The following is a 21,640-nucleotide window of genomic DNA, read 5'->3' as shown; positions in this document are numbered from 1 at the left end:
TTGACATAAGAAACTAAACAACTGTAATGTAATAGATAAAAAACAGATGTTCAGACAAAGTCAATTACAAGCAGCTCCCTGCACGTGCCCTGTACGTTCCTGTCTCTGAGGCCTTCCCTACTATTCCTAGAATACTCCAGGTACCTTCTGTCTAAATCTAGCCCACCTTTCAAGACCCAAGTTCAAATGCCAATTTGATCACAAACTCTTCTTTGACGGTCCTAGCTCAAAGTCATCTCTCCTGTTGGGGAATTTCAGTATCACTTTATCCTACAGTATGCATTCTTTTATAATTTATATTTGATATATTGTAATACACTACCACTATATTTTATATTATTTTATATTAAAGTCTTTTATATCTGTTACCTCTCATCATCAAGGGCACTATTGCCATCTAACTCATCGTTAATAGACAGGCTTACATATTAAAGATACTCAGTAATTCCTGTTGAATGAGGAATACTTTGGTTGTGGAAAACTAAAATGCCTTGAACTCAAGTAAGGAAAAAGGAGTACAGGAAGCCACCTTCCTCGTGTTGCTCCAATGATGGCCTTTCTGCTTCTCTTTGCACATTGGAATGACAGCAACCAGACTCTCTGTGGTGGGGAGCATGGCTGCTCACCATTCTGCAGGGCAAGGTAGAATCTTAGCCCGGCTCCAGTTAAAAAAAAAAACAACAAACATAAAAATATTATACTTGACCTGGCTTGGTCACGAGCTCCCTCCACTCCCCATACTGTTACCGGCATTGTGGTAAAAAATCTGTACCAGTGAAGGTTCTCCCTCTAGTAATTTTACTAACAAAACACATTAAATTATTTAAGGACCCAGGTTTTTATTTTAACCAATGGAAATCTTTCTAAGATATAGCACACCTTTTTTTCTACCTTCAAAAATAGAATATGAATTACTATCTTGTGCTGTCATATAATTATGACCCAAGGTGTTGGGTCTGAGGGTGGCTTGTTCTTTATCCAGACTTCTGTGTTATGACAGTTTCTGTATTTTTTGAAAGTTCCATACAATGCCTCATTAGCGATGACAGCGGACCCTTGAACAACACAAGGGTTAGGGGTACCAGCCCCTATGCAGTCAAAAACCCATGTATAACTTTGAACTCTCCCAAAACCTTACTATAGCCCCCTGGTATCTGCTGGGGATTGGTTCCAGGACCTCCTGTAGACACCAACATCTGCAGATGCTCGAATCCCTTATAGAAACTAATGTAGAACAGTGCACAGAATCAGTTCTCTGCGTCCATGGACTCCCAACCTGAGATCGAAAATACTGTGTTTCAGTCTGTGGTGGGCTGAATCTGCAGACAAAACTGGAGAATATGGAGGGCTGATACTCATTGGAAAAAAAATCACACATTAAGTGCACCAGCACAGTCCAAACCTGTGTTGTTCAAGGGTCAATTGTATTAATGTCCTGTGCCGGATTTGTTACTGTGTGCAAAATAAGATATATTACTAGACATGGCCAACCTTGGGACCTGCTGTCTCCTCAGTTCCTGCTGGAAAGTTTTGTAACCCAGCCCTCTCAGCCACAGATGATTAGACTCTAGAAGCACCTGCCTCAGGGCCTCTGGTCCACAGACTGGCCACCAGCCAGGTACAGGGCCAGACAGAAGGCTAGCTCAGTCAGGCTGATTCTCCCTCTCAGGAAACAGGGCTGGGAAACAGAGAATTAAATTCTGTGGAGAGTGAAGCCCTGAGGTAGCACTGAGACCTATATGAGGGGCTCTGACAATCCAAAGCTGTAGACTCAGAAGCCATGGGGTGGGGAAGGAGGCCTTCACTGAATGGTGGGGAAGAACAAGCCCGATGCAGAAGCATCAAGCAGGAGCAGCTGCACGCTGAAAGGGCCAGTGCACCAAAGAGCTGAAGGGTGGTGATGCTCAGCTTCATTCTGGGGCTGGCTTTCTTCCAAGTGACCCCACCTGCCCGTAGCTCCAGCTCTTTCCAGCCTTTCCTGGGCTCCTGGCCTGAGTTTCTACCCCACACTCTCTCAATTCCCCAAGGTAACCTCAGGGTGTCCAAAGGCAAGAAACCTGAAGGTGTGGATTTTTCCAGCTACTCAGAGCTACTCTGGTGCTCACTGACATGGTGTAAATAGGATTGTTCTAGTCTAGCTGGGGGAGGCGTTGTAGACTAACGCCTGTGTTCTACACTAACTGGGATATGACCAGGTCCCCCTCACACACTGTGAGCATCAGCACATCAATAAAACTCTCCAAGGCCATTCATGTCCTCAGTTATTGTTAAAACAACAATTTGACAATAATTACAGCAGGTAACTTTTACTGAGCATTTATTATGTGCTAGAAGCCATGCTAAGTGCTTTACATGAACAACTTCATTAAATCCTCACAACTACCCTATGAAGTAGATACTACTATCTACTAAATAGATGAGGCTTACAGGTATCACAGAACTTCATGGCAACAAAGCTGTGAAGTTGGGGTATGAATGCAAATAAGTCTGTCCCAGAATCCACACTCTTCACACTGTGACAGACTGAATAACAAAAACTAAATTTTTACCAAAGACTTTATGAAGTGACATGGAAGAGGATACATATCACACAGCACACAGGAGAAACTCCATAAAGTTTCCTGTTATACAGCTTTGTTCTCCAAAGTTCCTCCCTAACTGACAACCCCCTCACATGTACACCCCGCCTCCAAAAATCTCAACCAGTATGCCCTACTCAATGAAACCAAAGCATGACCCTGACGAGTCCTGAGTCCACCCCCAGTTTGGCACAGACACACATTCCAGGCCCACAGCTACCCCACGAAGCAAAGGCAGCACCACGTGATGCGCAGGAAAGCAGTCGTGAAAGGATCCTTTTGGAAAGGTGGGTCCTTTTCAAAGAGGAGAATCTTACAAGGTGACAAAACATAGACCTCCTTGTTTGAGCAGAGATGGTGCTTTCTTTCTCTTCTCTACAAATTCTCCTATTTCTAGATGAATTTGGAGTAAAGCTAAGCATCAGGCTGTAGCAGCACACAAATAGGGTTCTGCCTAGGATCACATCGCTCTCCTGTTTGGGGAGCTGGCATACCAATGACATATTCATGGTCTAGATAAGGGTCTTAGGTTTCTGCTGAACCTGTTGCATGTAAAGACGTAATTCCTCCCAAGGTGTGCCAAGTTCAGTGAATTTGCTTACGAGGCACACTGAGATTAATGAGTAAGGCTAGCAGCTGACTCTGAGTGTCAACAGAACCACCAAGGCTTAACTAGTAGAGCTCCCAACGGCCCGACTCAGAGCAAGCAGTACTCAACCTATCAACCCCACTCAGGTCCCAGGAAGCCTGCCTGTTTCACCTCTGGAATCGGTTACTGCATTGCACCTTGAAAAGAACAAACTCAGGGGCTGACATTTCTAGAAGTGGAAAAAGAGCCTAGAAAAACCAGCCATTTATGCAAAGAAAATTACAGCAAAAGAGTTTCTTTGTAGTGACAAACTTGGGTGCTTGCTTGTGGGCAGAGGATCCAATTGACTTGTGCTAAAGTTAAAGGCAGAACTTAACAGCTGGCCTGTGAGGAAGAGGGAATTTAATTTAGAATTTCCTTATAGATGAAGAACCAGAAAAAAGAGCCCTCATTCCTACCCAGAAATTTGGGTGTTGCATGAAAATTTACTAGCAAACCTTTCTTGACCCATGGTGAGGCATAGCCTCTTTTCACTTATTTTTCCTGGATACTCTGATTCAGAGTTTAAAGAACTAATTCTAAAAGAACTTTCCTTTTCCATTTAGGGCCAGGAAACAGTCCTTCAAGGTATGGATTAAATTTCAATTGAATGAGATGTTTGGTGTAGGGCTTTATATGAGAAATTGTTATGGATTTTTACATCAAGTATTGTCCTAATAGAGAACTGTCCTAACGAGAAATTGTGGTAGCGGTGGTGGTGGTGGGGACTTCAAAAATGCAACATATTCAAATATCAAATCCCAACTTTTCATTCCTTTCAATATTTTTTCTCTCTTCATCTTTCTTACAGTCCAAATTTTAATTATTTTGGCATCTAAAATGTTAAATCCATAGAGACTTCTGTGGAAAACAACCAAATAAACACTTGGGACATTGCACCATCTTTTCTTTTATAAGCCCAGTGTTTGATACCTGGCCGAGTCTGAGACATGGCAAATCTTCTGGCTAATGGAATAAAAAAAAGTTGGGTCATAAAACTAGAAATCCCCTGCCCTACTCTCAGTAAGCCGGACAAAGGCAAGCAAGCAAATCAGAAGATGAAGTGGGGAGATTACTGGAGCCCCTGTCCACACAACGTACATGGAAAGGACAACGCATTCCATCATAAACATTTTTGAGTGAACCGCCAGGACACTCACTCCCTACTGACATACCCCCCTGTATGCACATCTGATTTCCCCCACCTGGGCTGTAAGAGATTTGAGGGAAGAGTATTTTTTAGTTTATTTCCTATGCCTGGCATAGCGTCTTTAACAGGATTTAGTAAACTGACTAGGAAGGTTCTGTCTGTCCAATCCAGCTCATTTGAATGCTGACATTCACAAGGGCTCTAGGGAACAGGCAGGCTATAGCATGAAATATTCAACTGGAGGTACCATATTCCAAAGGGGCACAAAAATGAAGATAAGTTTGCATTCCTTTGAGATCTAAGAATGGGTAGGGTGTTGTGGAAGAGCAGTTAGTGGGTATTGTGCAAAAATTACTTCATTGCAGCTGTCATTGGGGACAGTGCTGGGTCTAACTGCTGTTTGGGGTGATCACATCAGCTTTGTTGGTCACTAGCATGCGGATCTAGTCTCTGCAGGGTTTGCATGTCCAGGATTTTCATGACTCCACTTCTTGACTTGTGATCTCCTGCCAATTTATTTCCACTGAGACAATTGCACATTGTAAGTGCTGCCATGGGATGACTAAGGACAAATTTCCTCTAATTCCACTTTCACACAAAGGGTCAACAGAAGAAAGGGAAGAGGATGCATGGTGTGAGAGGGTGGGGCCATTTCTCCCCACAGAAGCAGCAGAGAGTTACACGGCCCTGCTAACCATGAGGTCTGTGCTGTAAGGCATGGTGTTTGGAAGTTAAGGAAGAATAGAGACCGGCTTCTTCTGAAACAGAGTTGATGTCAACACATTTATTTGAAGAAGCCTCTCTTGTGCTTCAGCTTTCACTTTTCCAACTTGCAAGGCTTTTTCAAGCCAAAGTGCTGCAGGTAACAGGGCTTTAACCACCCTTGTCCGTGATGTCTGACGTGGCGTAATGAGGGCCTTGCCTGTTTCACTCTCCCCTTCTAGCCAGGGTGCCGCTACCCTTAAATTCTAATCTGCGTTTCGCCTGCTTAGGTCATCGAAGGTTCTGAGTACAGTAGTGAACAAAATAAACTAAACAGGGTTTTCAACTCGCTTAAAACCTAAAGTGACTTCCCTCCATTGTCTCTGTTTTGGTCACTAAAAAGCCATCTTTTTAGTGTGCCTAATAACAAACACTGTCACTTCTATTCTTACAATAGAAGCTGAAAAGAATTTTAAATTTACTAAATTGTTCCTTTTTTCCTTCGCAGGAAGCAAATGATCTTATTGTCTAGAAGGCAGGGGAGAGTGATGAATACAGGTGATTTAAGCAGTGCATCTGAGGTTACCAGGGCAACTGCTAATTATTATTGAGTAATTCTAATGTATCTCCACAAAGGTCAGGAGTTAAGGTTTTTCCATTATATATTATGCTTTAAAAATGAAGCTTTTAATGGAAATTGGATAGATAGCAGATGGAGAATGACAGATGAAGATCAGGTGGAAGAACTATATATAGCTCAAAAAAAACTGAACTACTTAAATTTCACAATGTCAGTTGAGGGGATGGGGGAAGTTCACGAGTAGCTAGCTGCTCAATGTAAAAAATGACTTTCTGGTTCCCTATATTAGGGCTTCCCAAATTAATAAGAAATCTGGCGTCGGCCCAGATGCAGGGCTCTAACGGAAGCACCGTTCTCAGCCCCCAGGAGCATGGTCCTCCGCAGTCCGCGCAGTTACCATTTACTAAACCAACCTGGAGCCTTGGACAGCCCAGCCTGAAGAGGAGGAGTCCTGAGGCCATTAAATAATTCACACCAACTTAATTGCATTTATAACACACCCAAAACAACACCTCTTTGATACAGGCCTTATTCTTCAATCAGACAGCATCTTCTTAATTAGATCCCTAGATATTGAGAATGTAACAAGTTTTAGAGGTTAAAAAAATTCTTGGTGCTCCATTTGGCAATATACAGACTGAGCATTGACATGATGCGGCAGAGCCCTTGTGTAAGGATGACACACAAATTCATGACGTGTTCGTTTTTAAAAATCAAACCATCATGCGGTATGCCTTACACATATACAGTGATGTATGTCAACTATTTTTCAATAAAACTGGGAAAAAATAAAAGTGCATGCATTAAAAAATTCCTCCTCACAAAGATGCGCCCCACAACTTTCAGAAGACAGTAAAGGAATGGTGATTCCCAAACTGCGGAAATCTGTTTTTAATTGTGTTTTCAAACCTCATCAATGCACATCCATGTAAAAAAAATTCCAATTCTAAAAAAAAGTACTGTTGAAAGGGACAGTCAGTGTCCCTTCCACCACAGGCCACTGTCCCATCTGACTCTGTCAGAGACAACCATGGATTGATTCCCGTGTCTTTCTAGAAACATTACAGATGTGTTCACGCATCTGTTGGTGTATATAGCCCCTGGATTCTTATGTAAGTAGAATCATGCAATGCTCACCAAAGGTTTTCATATCTAGCTGTTTATCAAAATCACCTAGGAAGTTTAAGAAACAGCCAAACTCAGCTCTCACCCCAGATCAATGAAATCTGAGGCTCCAGGAAAGGGGCCTAGGGGTTGGTATGTTTTATTTTAGGTTCCCTAGGTGGTTCCCTAATGTGTAGTGTGGACTGACAAGCACAGCTGCACACTCTCCTGAAACTTGCTTTTGCCCATAATGCACCTTTGCATTATGGTTGGTCCATACCGTGTATGGAGACCTACCTCATTCCTCTGTTGGACTGCGTAGTATTCCACTCTACCATGCATTTAGGCAGTCTTTTATGATGATTATCCCTTCTGGTCCTCCTCTCTGGCCTTTATAAATATAAATCTATGCTGGATGACATCCGCTCTCCAGCTTGCCCTCGTCTCTGGGGGCTTACCAGCATGGAATCCATCCACGGGGTTTCCGGACCCTCTGCATTCCTGCTGGGTTCACCAAGGGGCAGGCTCGGGCAGGAGATTAGCAGGTTAGCAGGAGGAAGGAGAGCCAAGGTTGTTACTCCTTTGTCTCCCTTTCTGAGAAGTCACCTCCACCAGGCTGAGTGCCTCAATCAAAGGCCCTTTCAAGGTGCCAACGCTGCAGAACTTTCTCCCCTTCTGTGTTCTCGTACCTGCTTTCTACTCAAGTCCCTTCGGCCTAAGAGTGGTAATTAGTTCGGTGCTACTAGTCCTGATTTATTGTGTTCTCCTGCCCCCCTTCCTTGTAACAAACCCTCCTTGAATTATGCTATTTTCATTGTGCTGATTCTTCTTCTTAGGATTCTAATAATGCACCTAGGGTGTGGCGGACTCTGGCCAGCAGAGTCCACCTGTTGAGAATGAAGGCACAGGTGACAACAATCCTGTGGAGAAAAAGGGGACGGCACGGCTGCTCTCTCAAGGGGAGAGCACCTATGGATGCCTCAGCCACTCTCCCAAGGGGAGAGCCCACTGACCCTTGCCTAGGTAGGCTTTTATTGTTTTTCTCGGGTCTTACATCAGAGAAAGATTTACTACCTATTACATAGAATACTACTGTCTACATTTTAGGTACAATCAAGGACATGAAAATAACATGCAGAGGGGAACGGCGATGAGCTGATTAGCTCTGTCCTTGGGAAAGTTCAAGCAGGCTTTGGATATTACCTTGAAGACAGACAACACACATTTGTTGTTTCAGACCAGGGTGATGGAGGTTTAGCAAGAACAAGCCATAACAGTGTGTATGCACTTTTTAGGCCTGATTCCCACGAGAAAACTCGGTTTGAAGGTCTGGCTCCTGCCCACCACTTCACTTCTGTAGGTTTTCTCTACAGAGCTGAGTCACATTTGTCAGACTAAAACAAACCGGTCCCCTACGCTTGGGTAGACAACTTTGTTTGTATTTCTTTGTGGACAATACCATCTTGGTTCCCTCTGAAGACAAGGCTTCTTCACATAGGGCAACAAGGTGGTCCTTACAATAGCATTTTCCCCCCTTTCTGGGCATTTTTGACAACAGCCAGAGAACAGCACATTCACCTCTTCAATTTGTAAGGAGTATTGGAAGGGGCACTAAATCAGTGTCTTGGCTGACGGGCACTGGAAGAGACCCCGATAGAGCAGATGCAGGGAATGACTAAGATCAGAATTTCAGAATAATTCTTTTCAGAAACTGTTTTTAATTTGGCCATAATGGCAGTCAAATTTACACAGAGACAATAGCTGAAAAGGAATTTCTGAGGCTAAGTTATCCCCTAGTGGAAACTCAAGATTGCAACTAGGTTCTAGTCTAATTAGTCTGGGTCCACTGGTCCCACCCAGTGGACAACAATAGGGCAGCAGGCCTGACAAGCTCCTGGGGTGAACACCTAAGCCTCACTTTCGGCAAACAGTTTGACCCCCATCTCTGAAGAGGAGTGCTTCTACTGATTTCAGTGTACTTTGTTGTTTGTAGTTAATTTAATTTTAGGTATTTTAATTTATCTTAAAATTCTCATTTCCTTTTTAATCTGGGTTGTTTTTTGTCACACTAGTATCAAATAAACAAAAATAAGCATGGAGTGTCTATCTCCTGCCACCACTGAAAGAAATCAACATTAGGGGACTGTTCATTTGTAAGAGGGAAGTGTAAGAACACATAAAGATACAGTAATAAAAACACAACAGTACTCTGGCTGGTGTAGCTCAGTGGATTGAGTGCTGGCCTGCAAACCAAAGGATCTCTGGTTCAGTCCCCAGTCCGGGCACATGCCTGGGTTGCAGGCCAGGTCCCCAGTTTGGGGGGGGGGGGGTGTGAGAGACATTGTTGTTTCTCTCCCTCTCTTTCTCCCTCCCTTCCCCTCTCTCTAAAAGTAAATAAATAAAATCTTTAAGAAAATAAAATTTACAAAAAATAATAGTAGCAAGTAGTTTTTGTCAACCAGTTATTATGCACCAGGTAATTTACTAAGTGTTATGCAGGCATCATTTCGCCTGACCCTCACAACAACCCTGAAGGTAGGTCTTCTTATTACTATTTTTATTACCGTTTCAGAGAATAGGTGTAGCTCAGAGATGTCAAATAACTTCCCGAACTTGCACAGTTAGGAAATAGCAGGGCTGAGGCTTCATTACCAGGCCGTGTGGGCTTCTCCTTACACCAGATCCCATTTTGTCCTTCAGAGAGCTGTTTGTGGTCGTAAATTTATATATAAACTAAATCTCTGTTCTCCTGAAGGATCTCTACCATAATGATGCCATCCATTCTGAGATATCCATTTTCCCTTCAAAAAAAGAGGGTCAATTTAGAATAGCATTTCCTGAACTGTGGAAATGCAGCATAACACGTGCCCTTTGGGAGGTTCACATGTTAAAGGCTCTAGTCACAAATCTGTTGAGCTTGATCCAGCTCAGTCCTTGCCTTCCCACCTGTCCCCACTTCATGCACCACTGTGCGCAATGCCGACTCAAGTCCCGTATCTCCTGAACATGTTGATGCCGATCCACGCCTTTCTGCGGCGCATACCCAAAGAACTGTTTTCCTGTCCACATAAAGGTCTTGGTCTTGTCATGTTACATCCACAGTAGGTGCTCATTTAAAAAAACCTGTTGGTCTGATTAACTGACACACACCCCCTCTCTTATTTGTGACCAAAAGGCATGCACTGGCAAAGCAGCTAGCTGGCTTTCTTGAGCAGCTGGAAAGTGCAGCACTGGTGAGCTCACTGGGTTGCCCCACGAAGCAAACCCCTCAGTCCTCAGCCTAATTAGTTGTGACCAATCTCAAAGGCTAAGGGCAGTTCGTTCTTAAGCCCCACAACTACCATCACCATAGAGACAATCAGAGCGCTAGTGAGTGATGACACAAGCTTGGCCTTGGGAGCTCTACAAAGACGTAAATCCTGATTTTATTCTTGTGGAAGTCCACCAACCTAACACACTAGGACTATGGTTTTCAGACATTAGCATGTGGCAGAATCAAGGCTTGTTAAAAAGAGTGCTGGGCTTCTTCAAGCTGCTCATCCAGTAAGTCTGGGGTGGGGCCTGAGAATGTGTACACCTAACAAGCTCCTAGGTGGTGCTATGACTCTGGTCGCAGGAGCACATACCCCGAGGACCACTGCACTGGGCAGAGACCCTGCCCAGGAAGACCCTACGAAGCTGACAGGAAATCCTGCTTGGTTTTCAGATTCTGTGATGCAGAGGAGGGGTTAAAAATGAGATTCTGAGGCCATTCCCAACTAGAAATGTATCCCTAGATGAGGAAGCACCTATCCTCCAGACTGACTAAAAAGGTTTAGGGGGCAGTACTTTAACTCCAATGTGATTGTAATTTACCCAATTTAGGATCTGACTCTATTGATCCCAGTAAAATTCCCCCAAATTATATACCTAGGGAGAGAAACAACTTCAAATCAGACTCTGAAAAAAAAACCCGGCATCGCAGAGTTCCCCCCAAGTCCCCTCACAGGCTTGATAGTGCCGAGAGCCACGCAGTAGCATAAGCCCAGTTCCTCCCCAAAGACTCTACCCAAAACTCGAGATTTAAAATGCCTAACACCTACCTAAACACGTACAATGCAGTACCTACCATAAGGCCCTTAAGGGCAGCTAGTTCAGAATGAAATTCATTCATTCATATGTTTAACTCCAAGGTTTTAGCATCTACTCTGTCATGGCATATTTTGGGAATTGTTGTAGAATATTAGCAAGATTAATTCACTTACAGAAAAAACATTCAGACTCTTTATGTGTTTTTAGCTTGTAAAAGAGGGAAGAGCACAATGAGGAGAGTGAAGGCAAACATTTTTCCATTTGTGATTTTCACTACACTGGAAGACACAGATGTGGCTGAGCTCTGGAACCGTGTCCCACCCCCGCCTCCTCCCAACCCTCTCTGCCGAAAGGCTGTAGAGACCCAAGTGCCACTGGCAGCCCTGGTGCTTGGGAACTAAATTCTACTGGGGCAGATCATGGCAGGGCTGCCTCGAGCAATTTTTATGTGAAATAGAACCACTAACGACCAAACACGTTTAGCCAATAAAAATCGATGGGTCACCAGGCAGGAATCCCCACCCTCAACCAAGGGAAGCCAGCTGGGCTCCTCCTGACTGACTAGGGAGATCTTGGCTGGGGAACCGGAAAAGCTGACAGGAAGCCACTTAGAAAACAAGAATACGGGTCACGTAAGTGGCCATTTCTGAAAATGTCAAGGGACCGTGGAGGCGCTGTGTGGCCATGGTGGCCCCAGGAGACTTAATTGCCAAAGGGATGGCTTCGGGTTTGACCAAGAAAGAATCCCGAATGAGCGGGCTGGAAACACCCTGGGGGTTGAGGAGAAACAAGAAAAGGCGCCTGATTCCTTGTGAAAATGATTATGCTTTCAAGTTACTTCCCAAGGTGGGGAATGCCACCAAGTTTTCTGGGAAATCAGTCTGAAGAGAGCTTTTCTGTTTGGAGGTGGATGAGAAACAGAATTCTCAGTCTAACAGAAAAGGTCCTCTCCCACAGAAAACCGATCCACCCGAAGAGGAAGACTTCCTCTTTCAAACCCATGCATTCCAAAGGATGACAAATAAAGATCATTCTAGTGAAATTATAGCTGCCTGCTTGAGTGTAGCTTTTTTGACATCAAATAGCACTTAGGTAGCAATTTACTTTAAAGATACGCCATAAATCATCACTTGTCTAATGCATATTATCCATTTTGTGATTCATTTGGTCTCAGTAAATAATAGCTATGCATAAAACTCATCAAGTATCCCATGGGGTCTGGAGGTTTCCAAATTTTTCAGGAACAGGTGTGCCTACCCAGCTGGTCTTTGTTTAAGGTGGGGCAGCACCTGCCTCTTTAGAAGTTCCTTCTTTTCACTGATACCTCAAAGACTGGACTGACAGTGCTGGTCTCAATTTAAGGTGGGAAGTAGTAGGGATGGGTGAGGGCATCTGCACACCAAAAATACATACCAGAGTTGAGGAAGCAGAAGGAGAGAAAGGGTACTGTGTGGAGGCCCTCCGAAGTAATAGTAGTAATAACTGGCATTCACAGTGATAGGTATGTAAATGAGATAGAGAATGATCTCATCTAATCTTCACACCTTTCTGAGGAGGGTAGATGACACTATTTTACAGATGAAGAAACTAAGCCAGAAAGAACTGAAGTAACTTGCTTCCCTCCTCTACAAATCTGCACCTCCTTTCCTCTACGTTAGTTTTCTCTAAAGAATGCAACATCTGCCGTATTAGATAGTGATTTGCCTCCCATCTCCACTGGAATAGAAAATCAATGAAAAAAGAAAGTCATTTTTTAAAAAATTACCGCATCTTCATCACTCAGAATAATGCCTGGAAGAGAGTAGGTGTTCAAATGATACCTGTTGAATGAGTGTTGCCTGAATAAGTAAAACACAAGTAGAATTTTAGAGGTAGCTCTAAAGGGAAGTTTTCCCCGGACTTAATCTGAGAGCAGCTGAATCAAAGTCTGAAGGAGCCAACAGTGGTTCAGAGAAATGACTCAGCCTGGAAGCAGCCTTGTTTATCCTCTGGATTCCAGGGACTGTGCTCTCCCCTCTCTCTCACTGGCCACTAAGATGGGAGAGGACGGTTGACTCTGGCAGAATTTGAAGGCACTTGGCATGCACTCATCTTTTCGGTCACCAGAAATAACTTGGAAATGCATGTGCACGTGTGCATGTGTGTGCACGTGTGTGTTAAGCAGAAAGGATGAGGAAAATTCACTTTATTTATGGGGCCACTGGCAAGGGAGTTGTTTTTTAGGGGTAGAGACCACTTAGGCAGGGAGAACTCCCGGGTGGGCTCCCCATGGCTGTAGTCATCCCCCAACTCCCTAACTTTCTTTCAGTTTTAACAAGCCCCTCCATTCCTACCCCAAACCCCAAGGGTCTAAAGCAAGCTTTCATCTAGTCACTTTTAATTTGGGGGGATTATGGCAGTATCTTATGTAGTGGGAAGTCCCCTGACTTCTTTTGTTTATTTCCTCCTTAAAATTCACTGTCTTCCAGGAAGTAGTGGTACAATGCCGACTCTTTTATTGATTGTGAGAGAAGAGAGAGGCTTTTCCTTCTGCAGTCCTTTGTAGGCATCCACTGAACCAGCTCTGTTCTGAGAGACACGTCAGCCCCATTTTTCCACCACAGGGAGTAAGGGGATGGCATGCCCAGGGCCAAAGACTGGCACCAGCTAGTCAATGTTGCTGCCAGGATTACCTAGGGTTTCCTGCTTGGCATGTCTGTGTTTAAGCTATCTTTCTCACTGCCTCAGCCACTAGCTATGGGTTTGTTTTTGTTTCTTAACTTCTCAGAACCTCATTTATAAGTTGTTTTCTTTCAAAGAAGATTCCAAAAATCAAGAGGCTGCCCCTACTTTACAGTGATAAACTTCACACATTCCTACCTTACCCAGGCAGCCCAGCCCCATTCCAAGGCAGTCAGTTGCCCACAACTCCAAGGTCACAAATTCATAGGCCTTATGTCAGTTAAATATTGCTGAATAAACTGGCCCAAGCTCAGTGGCTTAAAACAACCACAATCTAGTATTTCTTATGAATCTGGGGGTTGACTGGGTAGCTTTTCTGTTGGTCTTTCCTGGACTCACTCATGTGGCTGCTTTCAACTGGTTGGTGGCCCAGGCATTAGCTAGGCTGAGACAGCTGGTCTTTTTTTCTCTTAGAGGCTAGACTGAGTTTTTTTGCATGGTGGCTGGGTTCCAAGAGAATGAGATGACAATCAAGAAGGCCTTGCGGTCTAGGCTTCAAAGTCACATGATACTACTTCTGCCACCCTCTATTGGCCAAATCTAGGCTGAAGGCCAGCCTAGATTCAAGGACTCCACCTCCTAGTGGGAGGGTTGCAAAGATTTTTGGGCTGTATTTAATAAGTCACAGGCCTACAGGCAAGAGATACGAACCAAAGAGCACCATCCATCTATTACCAAGCAACATACTGTTTCAATGTGGACATATCTTATAACCTTTAAAAGAAGTTAGACATTTAGATTTTTTTCAAAAACATGTAAAATGGCGTTACTTTTTTAGCAGTGTCAGGTTTACAGAAAAATTGTTCAAAATAACACAGTTTCCATATACCTGTACCCAGTTCCTAAGTTTCCCCTATTATTAAAATCTTTCATTAGCATGGTATCAATACATTTGTTAAAACCAATGAACTAATATCATTTAATTATTATTAACAAAAGTTCATAGCTTACAACAGGAGGATTTGCTCTATGGGTTCAATTGGCTTTTTGAGTTTTGACAAATGCATAATATTTCATATCTACTATCCACAATCTTTTTACTGACTCTACAGTTTTGCCTTTTCCAAAATGACACAAAGTTGGCATTATACCATGTTGTACTTTTTAAAGAGTGGCTTCTTTCACTTAGTATTGTAATAAGCATTTAAGGTTCATCTATGTCTTTTCAGGACTGGGTATCTCATTTCTTTAATCACTAAATAATATTCTGTTGTCTGCATGTACCACAGTTTATCTGTTCACCTACTAAAGGACATCTTGGTTGCTTCCAAGTTTTGGCAATTATGAGTAAAGCTGCTATAAACACTTGTCGGCAGGTTTTTATGTGGACATAAGTTTTCAACTAATTTGGGTAAACACCTAAGAGTGTGTTTGCCAGATTGTGTCACATGGTAAGTCTATGTTTACTTTTGTACCATACTGCCAAATTATCTTTCCAAGTAGCTGTTTCATTCTGTATTCCCACAAGCAGTGCATGAGAGTTCTCGTTTCTCCACATGCTCACCGGCATTTGGTGTCAATATTATGGATTTTAGCTGTTCTAATAGGTGTGTAGTGATATCTCATTGTTTTAATTTGGAATTACCGAATGACATAAGATGTTGAGCATCTTTTCATATGCTTATGTATTTGCATCTGTACACCTTCTTTGGTGAGGTGTCTCTCTAGAAGTTTTGCTCAGTTTTTATTTAGGTTATTTGTTTACTTACTGTTGAATTTTAAGAGTGCTTTGTATGTTTTACAGATTTTTTTTTGCCCTGACATGGCCAGAATGATGGCATCTCTAATTCTGATGCCTGACTTAGCATTATGGTCACACACACACAAGAGGGCCCTGATCTCCTTGGAGAATCAGCAACCATTTACCAATGAGACAGAGAAGTGCAGTCTCTGGAATACTGAAGAGTGCTATGTCACAAATGTGCTTCTTTCATTATGACTGTTGCACAGTCACAGTGATCATTCCAGTCATTATGAATATAATGAAAAACAAATGAATAAAATAAAAAGGAGAACAGTTTTCTGTGACCAGTACCCCACTTTATGCCTAAATAATTGTCTAGTTAATGGTAATCCCCTACCCCCAATTTTGCTTTTTTTTTTTCCATTTTCATCTGCATTGTTAAGTTCAAGAATCTCTGTGCACATGAAAGCCAACAATGTTGGAGGGAATAAAAGGGTCCGGAACTGAGGTTAAGACCCACTGGGCTCAGTTGGTTGCAACTGAGCCCAATCACCATGGCACAATGTGTCACCAGAATTTGGAGAATTAATTTACTCAGGGAACATACTGTGACTTCTGCTTGCCTGGACTACCCAGCTTCTGTCGATGGCCCACACGAGCAAAATTCCAGGCAGAAAAAAACAAGAAGTACACCTGGAGAACATCTTACTGCTCCAGGTGTCAGACATGGTGGGTGAACCTCCTGCAGAGCCTACAGGACCTGTGCCCGGCCCTCATTCAGGGTCACTGCAAGCTCTGGTACCAGTGCTGGCATCCACAGTCCTTCCACCTCAAGAACAGTCTTGCTTGAGCTCAAAACTCACAGGTACCAGTCAGATCCTCAGCTTGGAAGGACCACAGTCTTGTTGGAAACACATCACATTCCTACCTCTAATGCCCCTCCCAAAGGAAGACAGGTGGAACTGCTCCCAGCATCACCCTCCCTTCCCTGGGAAAGCCCCCCCAAATCTGCAGTAGGCAGGGAATAGTCCCCTGGATGGCATGAACTGGATGGAGTCACCCCCAGTGTTTTACGTAAAACAAATCACTAGCCAGCTGAAAAACAAAAGCCCAAGCCCCCTCTTCCAGGACCTGTTTAAAGGACATACCCTACTTTTTACTTAGCTGCTAAAGCAGCCTTTTTGAACACACTATACTCAGCAGTGACTCAGGGGACTCCCAGCCCCCAGCTACTGTAAACAAAGATTAAAGACCACTAGTTGATACTGTGGCTAGAACCAGAGGATGTTAAGCAACCTGGGCTAGAAATTCAACCTTGCTCATGCTGAACAACAAATCACTTCAGCAACTGGTAGGTACAGAGATTAAACAAAGTGGAGAAAAAAAAAGAACTAAAATCTCTTTAATGTCTAGGAGCACCTGAGAAAGCCATACAGCATATGGGCAAGTCTGGCCACGGGGAAGCCGAGAAACGCACTGCCCATAACCTGAACACGTTAATTTATTTTGAGCTCTAAGGCATTGGTACACTTTTTGGTGAACAAACACATTACCAAATAACAAGTAAGTCATTTAACTTCCTGAAAATGCAGATAGGACTTCAAGCCATCAACTAAAGTGTGACCTGACTTTCTCCATGTATGTATGATTTCATCTTACACAGTTATTGCACTTACAGTATTTACCTCTTAAGTCCATTTTAGAGACATTTTTCCTCCCAAACCTTAATATAATAGCCTTAGTCTCTTCTAAGACAAAAATTGCTGGGCCCTTTTTATGCACATCTCTCAATATCTCAAAGAGACAGAATGCCGAGGTGTGTTGGCTCACGCAACCACAACACAGAGGGGAGGGAACAGGTTCTGACATCCCGGTGCCTCACTAAGGGAAACAAGTGCCCTTCAAACAATCTGTGGCCGAACCGCGAACTATTTTCACCAGAGAAAGGCAATGTCCACTCTGCTTTTCCTGAGTCTCTCACAACTGTAGCCTGGGAGTCCAGCCCTTCTGGCCTCACGTTCTTTTTGCAAAGGCTCTAGCTGACACGATTTATGAGGTGGTCTGGGGAAGCAAGCTAAGCAATGTGGGACGAAACCACAAGGGAGGACTTTCTGGCCCTCACAGGGTAGATCTAATCTCTGTGAAGGTTTGGACAGGCAGCCCCACAACTGCCTGTCTTGGCTAAGGGTGCTCAATACCCAAGAATGAAGCAACAAAGGCTCTTCTCTTTTCCAATCTCTGGTCTGTGATCACAGTCATGCTAAGGGTTGAGGATCTAAAGATTCAAAGGGCTACTGGGGGACTCTTCAGCTACTGGGGGAACTGGACATTCTCAACATAGTCAGGGAGAAGAGAAACTGAGACAACATAAATGAAAGAAAGACACTTAGCCAGTGATCTGCTGAGCTACTGTAGTGTCTGGATGTTTATAAAACCAAAAGAAATTGCTTTTCATGCTCAGCAGCCAGCAGAGGCGAAAGCCATAATCAAAGCCATCTCAGCAGGATGGTAAGTCATAGATCACCGAAGCCAAGAAGCAGTGTGTTACAAATAATGATTAATCTATAACAAACCAGCCAAGCTCCAAGTTCAGGGAGAAGGAAAATGCTCAGTCAGATGAGGCCTGAGAACAAATTCTGGGCAGAATGGCTGATCAGGGCCTGCTGTAACAGGCAGGCAAACATCATACTTACAGTGAGCTGGGCCGGGTGGGTTTGAGCACATCCAGGTCTGGGTCACTGGAGTTCATGTTGGGCTGTAAGCTGCTGCTGGAATTAAGGATGCTGTTTGCATTTGATGAGATGACAGATTCCAAACTGGAGTTAATGATGCTGTTTCTTTGTTCCTCTAGGGGGGGAAAAAGGCCAGAAGCCCTATATTAATATTATTTATTTCATAGGGATAGTCTATCCTCACATACACAAAAATTTACAAATAATGAAATTGGATTGAGATCTCTCTGCCCAACCAAGCTAAAAGTAGGACATATGAAAGGATAACAAGTACAAGTGGGAAAGGGAGTCAAAGGGGAATAGGCGACTTGAAACTTCAGAGCAAAATCCCTTTCTCAGTGTGATAGGTCATACCTCCCCTCTCACCCCTTTAACATGACCATCTTTTTCCTAAGAGTGGCACTACCACTGCATAATAAATTTTGTCTTCTTTTGATTGGCAGATGGGCAGAACACAGAGCAGCCTTCACAGCCTCCTTGCATTCAACCAGACCCTCTTGGTTTCTGTGATGTGCACCTTTTATTCAAACAATCCTGCTCTCAAAATTATCGAAATTGCCCAGGCCACATCCTATCGCCCATTATATAGCATGTCGCCATTAAAAAATCTATATGGCCACCCACTTCTTCATGACTCCGCAGTCTAAATTCCTCGCCCCTCCATAGACATAGCCTCTGGGTTGCTTTAGCTCCATGTAATTGATCTTTAGTTTCATGTTGGTTCCTTGATAAATAGATGTGTAAGGGCTAGAGTAGTTTGCATATAAAAACCGAGTCCAAGGTCAAAACAGTCACATTAATGCTTGGAGAACATTACCAGGCTGGGAGGGAGAAACCTGTGTTGTCTTCAAGGCTCTACCCCTGACTAACAGGATGGTTTCAGGCAATTTTCACTCACTCTCTGTTCCACGGCTAAGGCATCTATTCAACGGGGAGAAGGAACTGTCAGGCGAATCAAGAGGGAGCAGATGCAAGAATGTGTTTTGTAAACTTCAGAACACTGCTCAAAGAGAGACACTTTCTGTTTCTTCCCATCTTTAAAAACTCGGAACCATGTGCTGAAGAAAACATTTTGGGGATGATTTAGTTAAACAGGCACCAATGCTGTAGCAAAACACTGGACACTTAAGTTGTCATTCTTGTTCCCCATTCCTCACAGATATGCCATCTGAAATCAATGGCTATTTTGAGAAATCAATTCATTTATCAAGAAATGTACCTCAGAGGGGAGAGGGGAAGGGATTTCAGGGGGAAAAGGGAAGGATTTACAGGAACTTCTATGAAGGACACATGGACAAAAACTAAGGGGGGTGGAGATGGGAGGGGTGGGGAGCACTGGGGGGTGGTTGGCTGGAATTGGAGTAAAAGACAGAAAACTGTAATTGAACAACAATTAAATTTAAAAAGAAAGAAATGTATCTGGATTAATCTTCACCAGGCCTTTTTGAAATGAGTCAGAGGTGTACCATATCCTCAAGGAGACAGACTAGGCTCACTGACATGGTAGTTCAGAGGTGGACATTTGAACTCAGGTGTCTTTAGGCAATAAAGTGAGTGATGTCATGACAAAAATACTTTTCCCCATGCACTAGTCATGTCCATAAATGCATTATGTTTATAAAATGATGTTAGATTAATGATCACATTAGACACACACACCAATGACCCCTAATAGCTTGACAAATTCTCAATATCATGTTTAAAGCCCTACAGAGGGTTAAAAAACCCCATGAGGTTATGGGGAGATTCCTGAACTAAGCGGATTTTAAATAAAGTAAATCATTTAAGTTGATTCCAGAGATTTAGAACTATTCATATTTCAAGAGCTTAAGTTCCAAATTGAAATAACAGCAAAGAGAAACCAAAAGAATTACATTAAGCCAAGACATAGGCAGACTAACAGGGCCTGTGAATGTGAAGTTGCCACTGGGAAGAAAAACAACTCTAATGTTACATAATTAGGGGATCATCGGGAGAATGGGTATGTCACTTATCAGTATGATTCAGTGGAAGTAAAATTTTCCTTCGCACAAAATACTCATATCAAGATTCTTGCAAGATTATGAGAAGCCCAAGACCACCATATAAAAATGGGGCATAAAGATGACACTTCTTTGGGATACAATGGAAACATTTTCTGCTTTACATGGGAGTGCAGATGAACAGTTTTATTAATTCTTATTTGAGGCCAAGTTTAGATGACATAATTCTCTGAATTCACAGGAACTAGAAGACTATAACTGTACCTATTTTTTCTTGTGATCTTATTCACTATTCCATGTGAGAATTATAGTTCTATAAATTAAAAACAATATCTTGCTAAAGTATACTAGTTTATCTAAAATATTATCAGAACTCTTTTTCTTTACTATCCATTAGAAAAAGCATCTGGGAAAAATACTTCTTCAATTTTCATTTATTCAGTGAATGTTTGAGTAGCTACTGAGTAGCAAACACAGTCCCCAGTTAGCAGAGCCCTATGTTAATTCCTTGGCACTTTATTCAGATGCACGCTAGTGTACTTACTGACTTGCACATGTTTATTTGTTCATATGCCTACCTTCTGGGGTAGATTATGAGCAACCTAACATTGGATATCTGACAGATAAAGCTGTGAAATCACAAGAGAAAAAAACATTAAGTAAAGATGTTTGGTTTATAAAATATTTTTTCAGCATCCTAAAGCTCATAAAAAGATTTGATTCTGAAAGCTAGGCTTGGGTAAAATTTTTAGAAACATAATTATTATTATGGCTTGAGAAGCTGGGGTTCTCCATGACCTAATGAGGAAGGCTGCGGCACAGGGAGTATGATATCCGTCTGAAGTAGATCCACAAGGGAGCGAGGATAGGGTGGGACGTGAGAACTTGACCTGCCCTGGCCTAGAAAAGTCAACAGAATGAAACAGGTGGCTATACCTAAACTGAGCTTGAGGAATTTTAGTATTCCATTTACTAGGAGGATATTAGAATTCTTTTTTAAAGAAATAAATTCTTTCTGAGGTTCTATTTTGACTTAGACTTAGATATAGGATATTTAGATATTTAGAACCTTTCACATATATCATAACCTGTAACAAAACAAAATAACAACAAAAGCAAAAGGTCAGGGGAAGGAGTTCATTGTCCACTCCCCCCCCGCACCCCCCTCCGGCCAAACCCCCAAAATAGTTAATCCTAAGATTTCAGTTTTGCGGCCGAGACAGCCAATGTGCGTCCTAAAAAGCATCCCCTCTGCTGGTCTCCCTGTACGGTCCACATGGTAAGGGAAACTAGAAACCCGGCACTTTCTGACTGTAAGACCCTCGCAGTTTTACTCAACAGAAGACTTCAGATAATGCAACTGAGAACTTCTAGCTGGACACTTCTAAACTGAAATGCTGACAACCCTCACTGAGGGTGAGAAGGAAGATGAAGATTATTTCAAAGAAGGGGAAGTGAGTAAAATCACAGCATACCAAATGTTTGAGCAGTTATGGCAAACCCTACAGAGACCAATTCTAAAGCATTTGAAATGAATTAAGAAATAAAGAGAAAATGATTCAGTAATGTCACTCAAAACAGCAGGATTTTTGTCAGGTGGGCAAATGAGTCCTTGCTGCTGACAGGAAAAAACATAATGAGAATAGGCAGCCTAAATGCCTTTTAAAAAATAAAACTAAAATGAACCAAATTGTTCAAATAAGAGAG

The 21,640-nt window shown here is 42.8% G+C and overlaps 1 protein-coding gene across 4 annotated transcripts in view; it reads right to left on the bottom strand.

The window, feature by feature from the left end:
• ARHGAP26 (Rho GTPase activating protein 26) overlaps positions 1–21,640 on the bottom strand; it is a 420,536-nt gene that overhangs the window by 57,093 nt on the left and 341,803 nt on the right. For all 4 annotated transcript variants that reach the window (XM_037062978.1, XM_037062987.1, XM_037062996.1 and 1 more), the window contains one exon: positions 17,913–18,066. In XM_037062978.1, coding sequence (XP_036918873.1) covers positions 17,913–18,066 — 154 coding nt within the window. The remainder of the gene's footprint in view (positions 1–17,912; positions 18,067–21,640) is intronic.

The sequence above is a fragment of the Sturnira hondurensis genome, unplaced genomic scaffold (assembly GCF_014824575.4).
Source record: "Sturnira hondurensis isolate 20B ecotype Veracruz unplaced genomic scaffold, ASM1482457v3 Scaffold0001120, whole genome shotgun sequence".
NCBI lineage: Eukaryota > Metazoa > Chordata > Mammalia > Chiroptera > Phyllostomidae > Sturnira > Sturnira hondurensis.
This window is presented reverse-complemented; position numbering and strand designations above follow the sequence as displayed.